At 37.4% G+C, this 12,386-nt stretch overlaps 1 protein-coding gene across 1 annotated transcript in view; it reads left to right on the forward strand.

Moving 5' to 3' along the window:
• PGM2L1 (phosphoglucomutase 2 like 1) overlaps window positions 1-5,446 on the forward strand; it is a 48,425-nt gene extending 42,979 nt beyond the window's left edge. The window contains exons 13-14 of the mRNA XM_058687776.1: window positions 704-837; window positions 2,984-5,446. Coding sequence (XP_058543759.1) covers window positions 704-837; window positions 2,984-3,086 — 237 coding nt within the window. The 3' untranslated portion in view covers window positions 3,087-5,446. The remainder of the gene's footprint in view (window positions 1-703; window positions 838-2,983) is intronic.
• Window positions 5,447-12,386: the final 6,940 nt, after the last annotated feature.

Genomic DNA, 12,386 nt, shown 5'->3' on the forward strand with positions numbered 1-12,386 from the left:
GTATACAATTTTTTTGTACCCCAGTAGGTTATTTGGCCTGTCCTCTAGGATATGGGCACTCTGCTTTGGAAGCTATTGATAAACTGTGAAAGTGCTTTGAAATTGTAAAGCACTTTGCAAATGTAGAGGCAGTTTGGACTTTGGTACAAATAGGCCTGGCCTCAGCTTCTTGCTCTGCCACTTTAGCTGGTTACCTCGACTAGGTTGTTTACTCTTTTTGAAACTTGTCGGTAAATTGGAAGTAATATTTACTTTGGAAGATTATTCTTGAGGCCTAGAGACCATGTATATAACCCAATGCCAGTACTATTATAAATGTTAAGTACATGGTATATTTATAAATTATTATGTATGTACTCTCCTTTTGTATTTTATAATTCTTCTAAAAATATCTTCAGCTGTAAAAAACACATAACATAATAGGTACCACCGTAACTGTTTAAGCATGCAGGCCCAGCAGTGTTAACTATATCTGCATTATTTCGCAACAAATCTCCAGAACTTTTTCATCTTGCTAAACTGAAACTCCATACCATTAAACAACTGCCCCCGCCCCCCACCAGCCCTTGCCAACAGCCTTCTACTTTCTGTTTCTATGAATTTGACTCCTTTAGATACCTCATATAAGTAGAGTATATTTTACAACTCTTGAAAATTAAAAAGGTACTGAGTGTAACTAAGCTGTTGTTAAAATTGTGCATAGGTGCTGCCTGTGAGTAAAAACAGCCAAATGATTACATTTACTTTTCAAAATGGCTGTGTGGCTACTCTTCGGACAAGTGGGACAGAACCCAAGATAAAGTATTACGCAGAGATGTGTGCATCACCAGAGCAGAGGTGAGAATTGATTTTTTAAATATACATATATATATATACATATATATGCACATATATAAAGTTTATTGAGATACAATTCACATACTGTACAGTTTACCCATTCAAAGTGTACAATTCAGTGGTTTTTAGTATATTGTGCAATCATTACAATCAATTTTTTTCTCCACGTATTCTTTTTTTTTTTTTTATTATTCTCAAATTAGCTAACATAACAGTGTAGTCTTGGCTTCAGTAGATTCCGATGATTCATCATGTATAACACCCAGTTCTCATCCCAACAAGTGCCCTCCTTAATACCCATCATCTGTTTTCCCCACCCTCATCAACCCTCAATTTGTCCTCTGTATTTAAGAGTCTCTTATGGTTTGCCACAGTTTTTTTTTTTTTACTAACAATTTTAGAACATTTTCATCACCTCAAAAAGAAACACCATCCCCATTAGCAGTCACTTGCTATTCCCCACCCTCTTCACCCTGGGCAACCACTAATCTACTGTCATTATAGACTAGTTTATTGTGGACATTTCATATAATGGAATCATACAATATCTAGCCCTTTGTGACTGGCATCTTTTACTTAACATAATGTTTTCAAGTTTCATCCATGTTGTTGCATGAATCAGCACTTTATTCCTTTTTTAAAAAAAATTGTTTTCATGGCCTAATGATATTCTATTGTATGGGTTATAAAATTTTTTTATCCATTTTTCAGGCTGTGGACATTTGGGTTATTTCCACATTTTAACTATTAATGAATAGCAGTGCTACAAATATTTGTGCAAAAATTTTTGTGTGGACATGTTTCATTTCACTTGGGTATATAGGTGGTGTAGAATTGCTAGGTCACATGGTAGTTCTATGTTTAACCTTCAGAGAAACTGTCAGACTATTTTCCAAACCAGCTGCATCATTTAGAAATTGAATTTTTAAATTTTAGTGAATTTTTATTACTGGAAGGTTCTGTGAGCTTTAACTGTTATATGTTGAACATAAAGAAATGATGAACAAATAACTTATTTTCAGACAATATTCATTTTTTTAATTTTTTTTTAAATTTTATTTTGAGAGAGAGACAGAGAGGGAGGGAGAGAATGAGCAGTGGAAGGGCAGGGAGAGAGAGAGAGGGAGAGAAAATCCCAAGCAGGCTCTGTGCACAGAGCCCCATGTGGGGCTCAATCCCACAAACTGAGATCATGACCTGAGCCAAAATCAGGAGATGGATGCTCAACCAACTGAGCCACCCAGGCGCCCCGAGAATATTCATTTTTTACATCAAATATGATTTGACTTAATCTGCCTAATTTATTGCCTTTTAAGAGTAAGAATTGTGACTAAATTGACTTTAATAAACATCTCAAATGCTATTTAAACTTACTAAAAGTAGTACCTTGTCACTGATTAATATACTTTTGGGAAGGAGATTTTTTGGAATTGCCTGCAGAGTCCGAGGTACATTATTTTGTATGTTCCTAAGTCTTTGCATTTAAGAGTAGATTTTATTTCCTTTGGGGGCAAAAAGACATCCTGAAGTCATTCAGAGTAGAGTTTAAAGGAAACCAAACTGGGTAATGCTGTATTTGGCTAAAACTAAGGGATGATTATTAAAGTAATAAAAAATGATTGTGAAGTCAGTTGAGAAGAGGCTTTCCTGGAAATCTTTTGGGCAACAGCAGTGATGACTTTGAAGCGCATACCTGTAAGTGTATATTTATTTTTTAAACATCTCATTTTTCTAGTCACATCTCCCTCTGTACCTGAATCATGCCATGTCATCCCATAATATCTACTGGGTATCCTTCAAAGTTTTCAGGAAGCCATTTTAGCATAACACCTAGTATTGGTGTTCTAGGCCATTAAATTGCCTAACTCAGGAGAAATCTGTAGATATACTGCAACTCATCCATGTACTGTGTACCAAGGAACTCCCTTTCGTGAAATTCAACTTCAGTTGGTGATAATTGTGTTTTGTGTGTGTGTGATCGTTTCCCCTTTAGTCTTGTTTTGTTTTAACTGAGTGAACTTCTGCTTTGTTAACAAATTGTTTGATCATCCTCTCCGGAATATGTCCTCTTAAAATTATAACAATTTAAATGAATTTTAAGGTGATGAAAATGAAGAATTTCAAAACCCTTAATCTTTCTCTTCAGTGACACTGCCTTACTAGAAGAGGAATTGAAGAAACTCATTGAAGCTCTGATTGAGAATTTTCTTGAGCCCAGTAAAAATGGACTGATCTGGCGTTCTGTTTAGTGCACACCAGTACATCATTTCTTTGCACTGGCACATGGAACAGAACAGCAAAGAACTCCATGTGTTGACGTCATATGAGCATTCTCTCCCTATCTCCTCTGGCCAAGTATCCTTTTACTTTTATTTTCTTTCTTTTGGTTGGCTGACTAAACAAACTATCAATTTGAAATGCAATGGTCTGGAGAGAAATGATTCAAATTTTTTCATAATCTTGAACAAAAGTCATTGCATTAAAAGTATTATAGTGACACGTTGTTCTTCCTTTAACAGAAAAAAAACAATACATAAGTGAGTTTTCTTATTTAAGTGTGATTAAGCTTAGTTCCATATTATAATTGTGTAGAGCACGGTTTAAAAAAAAAAAAGGCAGATAAATGTTATATAATTGTAGAGTTAGTTAAGGAAATTAATCTATAAAATTGACAAGAAAATGGCATTGCTCCCATAATACTGTGGGAAAGTGTCATTGTTATGTCACAGGTATTAACTTACAAAGTAGAGTATTTGAAATAGGGTATTTGCATTTTTAGCTTAGAACCGATGTTACAATATGTGGTTTCAGCTTCTCTTTTTCAGGTGCTCTTAATGTAGTGTGAACTTATTGTACGTATTTAAAATTCTGACTTTTACTGAACGTAAAACAATAGTGGCAATGCTCCTAGTGGTTTCGTTCTTGTCAGATTTCTCAGTGCCTTCTCAGGGTATGGTATGAATTAAAACAGTGTTCCTGCATTGAATATAATTTAATCAGCCAATTTTCAGACAGTTGAGGAAATCTTCCAAACTATGTAGGTGCTCCCCCTCTATAGCAAATAAATTTGCCCTTTAAAAAAATTTTATGAATGCAAATAAAAATGTTAATAAAAGCAAACTCAGTGTAACTATACTGAAGGATCTTCATGTTAGAATTCAGGGTCAGTAATCACAGCCTTCAAGTAAAGAAAAAAATCTGAACTGAGAAAGGAGCTCTAAATTTATTTAAATGTCTAACTTTGGAATTACATTTTTATAAGTAGATTTATTCCTTTATCAGATGAAGTAATGCTAATTTTACTAAGAAATAAAATATCCAGATTTTAGGTATTAGAATAACACTAAAACTACATGTTTTAAAACTAAATTCCAGTTTGTTCTAACATCTTGCTGGCCACTGTAGAATTTCTGATCTCAAGAGTACTCTTTACCAATTTGGAAAAAAATTTTGGAAGGTCACTTTTGGTTGATTCCCCAGACTTCTAAAAAAGTCTTAATAGAGAAATACCGTTTAATCTTCTTAAAGTGTATCCTGTCCTATATAACTCACAGAATTAATAATTAAACCCAAGTGCTGTAGTTAAGAGGTAACAATCACAAGGCCTTGTGTGTAATTATACTGAACAAATAGCTAGTGGGATATAACTGGTATTAGAGAATTTATTTCCTAAAAAATAATAATAGCATAAAATTTAAACATTTATTAAATAACAGTTTGGTTTATTGCAGCTATCAGCTAACATTTGGTTGAACCCATATAGTCCAAGTATAATTTTCAAATTATTGTATTGCCACTATTGTTAATTTGTTCCTTCCTTTCTTATAGCTAGATCTTGTATGACTGTAGGTAATAGCTAGCTAAGGGTAGAGCACCATACTTCTGAATGACATTGTTTTCAAAGGCTTTGCACTAGGGAAAATGTGTATACTTTTTTGCTTTATTGGCTTTAAGGAATGTAGAATGTGACTTAGGAGATAGCCTATATTCTGCCAAGTATTATAAACAATGCTATATATATCAAAAATATGTATATTTGGCTTTAGTGTCTGTGTTTCCATGACTGAAGAACAAAGTGAAGCTAAAATGATATGATAGCCCATTCATAATCACTAAAGCCATGTCATGATTGTCATTCTATTATAAAGAGAACAGTTTGAGTGCTTTAATATAATACAATGTTTAAGTCATCTTAATCAAGGTGAAAAGTTATGAAAACTTAGGTTATCTCAAAAATTTAAAAATCCAAAGTTAAAATTAACAAAATTTTACAAACGTTCCTGAAATGTATAGATTGAGGGAATTATTAGATTCTAGCCAAGCTCTCAAGTCTATGTGTAAGCATGGTATTTTAACATGAACTTGACATAGTGGGTATACAGTGGCCTAATAGAATAAATCAGTGATCCAAGTCAACCAGGAAGGGCAGAGGTGCTGGCCCATGAGTCTCAGCCTTGGGCTCTACATTGTTTAGCTTTTTCTTTATGAATTATATCACAAAAATGAATGCATTCTCCTTGAGTATATAGATCAAAACTGGGCTTCTCTAGAGTTTTGGGGAAAAGGAACAAACTAGTGGGGCAAGGTCAAAGAATACATTGAAAATAAGCAGTAGAAATAAACAAACAATAGAAAAGTCAATAAGAGGGGCGCCTGGGTGGCGCAGTCGGTTAAGCGTCCGACTTCAGCCAGGTCACGATCTCGCGGTCCGTGAGTTCGAGCCCCGCGTCAGGCTCTGGGCTGATGGCTCGGAGCCTGGAGCCTGTTTCCGATTCTGTGTCTCCCTCTCTCTCTGCCCCTCCCCCGTTCATGCTCTGTCTCTCTCTGTCCCAAAAATAAATAAAAAATGTTGAAAAAAAAATTTAAAAAAAAAAAAAAAAAAAAAAGAAAAGTCAATAAGATGGCACAGGAACAACTTCTTGTGAAGGGCAAACTAACCTCTCAAAAAGTAGGGAATAAACTGGCTGTGGGCAAGTTATTTAGCTGTGTTTGTTATTATGATGAACAAATAGCGAACCTTTTGCTTTCTTTCCTTTATTAGCAACCACTAAAAAGAAGCCAAGTTTTAGGAGGTGAGAAAAAGTACCCGTCTTACTGATTCAATTCCTGCTAGGATGTTGTGTCTTAGGATCATATGGGAACTGGGGAGGAGAGGACATAGCAGAAATAAAAAGGAATATAATACAAATTGGAAAATAAGACTTGTGAGAAAGAGTTCGAAGAATTAAGATCATTTAACTCTGGGGGGGAGAAAGCTGTTGAGATAGTTTAATAAGTCTTCCTAAGTTATTAGTTGAATCTTTTATTGAAAGGCTCAAAGTAAGAAGGAATATATCAAACTATTCTCTATCTTCAATGAGGACAGACTAAAAAAGAATAAGGATCTTTTTAAAAAAATTAAATAACAAATTTATATATTAAGGAATGTACTAAATGGATTTTAAAGGTTCCTTCCAATACGTTTTTTTAAAACTCAGGTTGGGACAACGATGATATCATAGCACTGAAAGTTACATTTGAGTTTTTGCTCCTTATCTAGAAGAATTTAGCTCACAAGAGAGTTTTTGTATATGTTGAGTAGTAGAGGCATGAGTGCAGTCTTTATTCACTGCATAAAGACCTGCTCGGATATTATTTTTAATTTAACCTGGCAAATAAGTGAGACTGGAACACCATTTTATTCATCTTGAAGACTATATAGCATTATAGGATATTTGAGGGTTTTGTTTTAACTGTATTGTTATTTGGGTGTCCTAACTTCAGCAGAGAGGAAGACTCTGTATACTCTGGGCATAAAAGTGTGGATCCAGTGGAAAAAGACTGGATACTCTGGGCATAACTTTATATAGGAAATAGACCTCCTATTTCTTAAGGAGGTTGCTTCTGGAATTGATCGAACAAAGGTATTAGCTGGAGTTTAATGGAGAAATTGTTCTATGAACTATGAATTGCTGCTATTGGTATTTCTTTCAGATGTTTTCCACTGATATTTGTGATGCTTGAAAAATCCAAATTTTGATTGGATAAATTTATTTTATGCCTTTTTCTCTCTACCTCCCTTTTTCCCTAGGTCCCCTCCCACATTTTGTTACTGTGAAAAGCTATTGCCCTATTACCTCACTGATAAGAAATCTTAATTGTATTCATTCAGAATGCTTTAAACGTGTTCATAAACTATGTCTGTTTTTTGGACTTTTGGTTATTTTGTTATTATTGTGAGAATATTTAAGACATTGTAAGAAGTAATTTTAAATCTATTTCATAACCTTTTTGGTCTGTCTGGATACTACTATATGTTAATTTATTATAGCCTTTTACAATTCACTTGTTTTTCTGAGATTGCTCTAGAAACTGATGAGGAAAGAGTCATACTAATCAATTGAATGGTCAATTGATCTCACATATTATTTCAGGTTTCCTTGTACTTGGGGTATCCAAAGCACAAAATTTGAGGAAATCTTTTTTCACATTTGTCCCCAAAGCATCTTACCATAAGCTGTAAGAAGTCCCAGGTGGAAAGAAGAGGATCTTTCTTTGCAGGACTTAACACAGCACGATTTTCTTTAGTTCCAGGTGGAAACAAAGTTAAAGTTTTCCATTGGTTACTTTAAAAAATTAACCATACTATTACATTCATTAAATGATCTTTTCTCTTTGTTCATTCAAGACTGTGTACTTGAAAAAGAGGACATATAAGAATGAGTAACGTGTCCAAGGTAAGGGCAAATGACATATCTAAAGTTTGCTTCTCAAATTTTTCCACCCTAAAGCAGAAGAGTATAAATACGTGGGGGGAAGGGGCCCAAGCACAAAATCTGAAGTAGTCTACCACTCGTGAAATTTCGTGTTCTGTCTTAAAAACGTAAGTTGAATTTTGCATTCTCCATAATAAAACTGTTTCAACATAAAGATGATTCCTTCAGTCTTCACGGAAACCAGTGCTGCCGGCAAGGAGCACCACATTTAGCACACGGCCTCTCAGTTTTCCCCCTCTACCCTCCTCAATTGCCACGTCCGCCTGGTGGTACACACACTGACTTTGGGAAATATAGACATAGGACATACCTAGGATATTCCCTGCCTTTTAAAAGCTGAACTTTGAAAGTATTAATGCCAAATTAAACTGAACTGAAACAGCTCCGTTACCACTGAGCCTTATATAATATTGTCAGAGGTGTTGGCCCATTTGTTTTCGTTAACTCATTGGCATTTCTTGACCGAGAAGGAGCACCCAACTATCAGCTCCCTGAGAGCAGAGATCATGTTTTATTAGTTTTTCATACCCACACCCTCCCCCTGCCCCCCAGATATAGTACCTGTTATAGAGTGCCTAGTTGGTGACAGTAGGAATTAGGGGGTTGTATTTTAAAGAAACTAATAGTTTAAGTAAGAAACAATCAAAAATGTTAATTTTCTGATTCAGTTTTTTTAAGCATTTCTCATTGCTGGAATTTATGATAAATCTTCATTAAGCATGCACACCCTTAAATACTGTTCCTTTTGAGAGAGCAGAGCATATTCCTATTTGCAAATTATATATAATGCCTAGTATTTTACACTCAAAGCAAGATGTTGGCCAAGTAGGCTAAGAAGGTATCTATGTAGACTTAATATCACGGGTTATAAGTGCCATTTTGAGCCTACTAGTGCTACCTTCCAAGTGAGTCACAACTAATTTGAAACTATTTGGTATATTTTTGTCCACTGTTATGATTCATCATATATCTTAAAAGAGGCACTCAAACAAGAGTCTGCATCTGTATATATGGTGAGGCCTTTTTGTTTTAGGCTAAAATAAACTCTTTGTATTATGTCATTGAATATGCCAGATAAAATATATACAGTTAAGAATGAATTATTTTTCTGACTTGTGCAGCAGTTGCTCAAAATTGTGCCCTTGTTTTAACAGTTTCTGTCAACATTTTCTCATTTTTTTCCGGATGAAAACACCAGGATGTATCATAAGTACTGCCTGTGAGAATTTGCACTTGAAGTGTTTGTGAGTGGATTTCTTGTGGTTTTAGCCAAATGAAGTGTTATCGGTAATAAACAGGCCTCTTTATAAGCATGAGTTTCTGTGTAATTTTTATTATCTTAATTACTGTGTGGTTCATAAAGTTTGCTATCCAAATGGAACATATTTTTGAAATATATGCATGGCATACCTAGAACCTACTTTCAGCCTAAATGAATATTCTAGCTTATTATTCACTAAACATGTTCATAAACTGGTTCATCAGAAGTCCCAGAAGAAAGAGCTAATATTCAAGTTTTTTCCATCTTATTTTTCTCTTTCTTTCATTTGACCTAATTTGTCTATTCACCTTAGCATCAGTTAACATAATAAAAAGTTAAATATATATTATAATATATTTGTTATTCCTGGTCCTTCCTTCCTGTCTTCCCTAAACTTGCACTTGCTCATTTCTGTTAGTGATAGGACCATTCTCCTGTCTTTATTTTCCTCTCTTTAATTCTGATTATAATCATTAAATGGTCTCATCTTGCATGCAGCTTGCTTTAAATTATTTTATCCTTCTGCTTCATTATTTTTTTTTAATTTTTTTAATGTTTGTGTATTTTTGAGACAGAGAGAGACAGAGCATGAGCCAGGGAGGGGCAGAGAGAGAGAGGGAGACACAGAATCTGAAGCATGGTCCAGGCTCTGAGCTGTCAGCACAGAGCCCGACGTGGGGCTTGAACTCACGTACTGTGAGATCGTGACCTGAGCTGAAGTCAGACTCTTAACCAACAGAGTCACCCAGGCACCCCATGCTTCATTATTTCATTTTATAAATATCTATGAAGTCGGAAATATGTAGGTACCAAGGGCCCTCCAGAAGGCTACAAAGTAGGAAAAAAGACACAGCAGCCATTTTATTGTTGGAACAGTCTGTTCAGGACACTGTTCCCACTACCCCCAATCCACCAGATCACCTTTATCTATTCCTTATGTCTTTGGATTCAAAGCACTAGAAAGAAGGCCCAGTTGGCTTTTGTGATACTTTGGTGACATGCCTTCCTCCTAGCTGAAACCAAAAACTGATAAGAGAAGAATTTGACCCCCCAGCTTCCTTCTGAATGGTAGTAGGAGGCAGGCCACTGCATTTATACCTTTCCATCAAGACACAGTGGGAGAGAGTTAATTGACCGATTGGAAATTATGGGGAAGGCAAAGAAAGAGGGAGGACGCATCAAGCACAGATCAGCTTGAGTGTGCAGAGAACTGGCATGTTGAGTAGGGGTGTGAGTGGAGAGAGCCCTGTGTGCTATGCTATGGAGCTTGGACTTCAATCAGCAGGTGAGAGTATAGAAAGGCATAAGCAGAAGGTCTCTGAGATGGTGGTGTGGGTGGGGAGGTGGTATGAGAGACCCCATCCCTGGTAAGAACCTTAAAGTTCATCTTATCCAACCCTCATCAATTCCCACTATCTGCAGATTTATATTTGAACCTCTCCTGTGACAACTTGCCAAGACAAGTTGTACTCTTTTAAAGAAAGGCCAGTATAGGGGCTTCTGGGTGGCTCAGTTGGTTAGGTGTCTGACTTCGGCGCAGGTCACGATCTTAAGGTTTGCGGGTTCGAGCCCCACGTCAGACTCTGTGCTGACAGCTCGGAACCCGGAGCCTGCTTCAGATTCTGTGTCTCCCTTTCTCTCTGCCCTTCCCCTACTCACTCTGTCTCTCAAAAATAAATAAACGAAAAAAATTTTTTTAATTTATAAAAAAAAATACTAAAGGCCAGTAGAGAGTTCTTTCTTGTGTTCAGCTGAAATATGCCTCCCGAAGCTTCTGCCCTCCAATTGTATTTGAAAGATCAATGTGATTCCAAACTGCATCTCCTTTTCACTCCAAATCCCTTTTCCCTCAGTATAAATATGCACAGTGCAGCTACTGTTCCTTGTATGACCATCCAATTGCCTTCCTGATCACCACGTGGACAGTTTTCAAAAAACTGGATCCAGAGTTAATATGCTACACCAGAAATGGTAGTACCAGCCCAGAGTAGTAAAAGGTGGGATTTAGTCCTGATATGGGAGGGGGCTCTGCCTGGGGCACACTGCGTGACACTTCTTCACTTGCAAATAACTCCTTTAACCCTTAATTCAAGCATCATGCCTTCCAAAAAGCCTTCACTGCCCGGTTGCCACCTCCCACCCCACCAGCCAAGCTGGACAGGGGCCCTGCTCTATATGGCCATAGCTCCCTTTGCCAGCCTCTGTTACAGCACATCCCACACCAGGAAGAAATGATCTGCTTGTGTATTGGACTCTCCCAGCTCTCCGAAAGCTGGAATTGGCTGACTCAATGCAGTACCCCCAGTGCCCCGAACTGAGCCAAGCAGATGATGAGCCCTCAAAAAAAAAAAAAAAAAAAAAAAAAAAAAAGGTTCAGCTGAAGTGAACTGAATTGGAATATTGGAATTTGAGCTGAGCTTTTAAAGGCAAGCAGGCTGTGAATAAGCAAAGGGGAGGAGACACACATGTTATATGAGTACATTCAACTCAAAGCAAAGAAATATGTGAATGAAGACTTGGGAAGTAGGACTACTTGAGATTTGCTAGAGGGCTTCGAGACAGACATAAACTGAAGCGGAAAAAAGTCATAAACTGAGGGGAGAGAAATCAACCTGAGGCTGAATAAGGCATGGGGGAAGGGTAGAAGAGATTTGTTCCCATGTGGGGAGGGAACAAGGGTGGAAAAAAACCAGCAACTGGGTCAGTTTCTTCCAGTCGCTATTCCATTCCCACACATGCATACTCCCTGCCCCCCCCCCCCCCGGTGGACAGGGATCCACGACCCACAAAAGAAACAGTCCCTGCGCAAAGCAAGGAACCCAAATTCAGTGCAAGCATCTCTCTTGACAATTAGGGAAGCCTGAGGGTCGGATCAGGGACCCACTTGAGTCCACGGGGTGGATTTCTACAGGACCCAAGTTGTCTTACTCCCAAACTGCTGTTTCCCCGCCACTACGCGCCGCCCCCCTCCACTCCCATGACCTGAGGACGGCTAGTCAAAATTCTTTCAATAAATCTTAGTCTTTAGTCAGAAAGGGCCCTTCCTATTTCTATTCCGTTGAAAATTAAGGTCCAGAGAGAAGTGATACCCTGAGTCACAGAGCTGGTCAGAGACAAAACTGTAACTAATAGGTCTCCTGACTGGTAGTCCCTTCTCCTTCCGGTATAAATATTTACTAACCTGCTGGAAGCAGGACCGTGAATAAGAGGTTGGTAAGATGTCATCCATCTTTACAAAGACAAGAACAGTGACAGTGCAACAGAAGTGCTATAATAGTGGGGCGCCTGGGTGGCTCAGTCAGTTAAGTGTAGGACTTCAGCTCAGGTCGTGATCTTGTGATCTTGTGATCTCACAGTTTGTGAGTTTGAGCCCCGAGTCAGGCTCTGTGCTGACAGCTCTGAGCCTGAGCCTGCTTTAGATTCTGTGCCTCCCTCTCTGCCCCTCCCCCACACATGCTCTGTCTCTGTCTCTCTCAAAAACAAATAAGCAAAAGAAATGTTGTAAAAGGTGAACACAGAAATGGTGCAGGAGG

Source organism: Neofelis nebulosa, chromosome 10, assembly GCF_028018385.1.
Source record: "Neofelis nebulosa isolate mNeoNeb1 chromosome 10, mNeoNeb1.pri, whole genome shotgun sequence".
NCBI classification, from domain to species: Eukaryota; Metazoa; Chordata; class Mammalia; order Carnivora; family Felidae; genus Neofelis; species Neofelis nebulosa.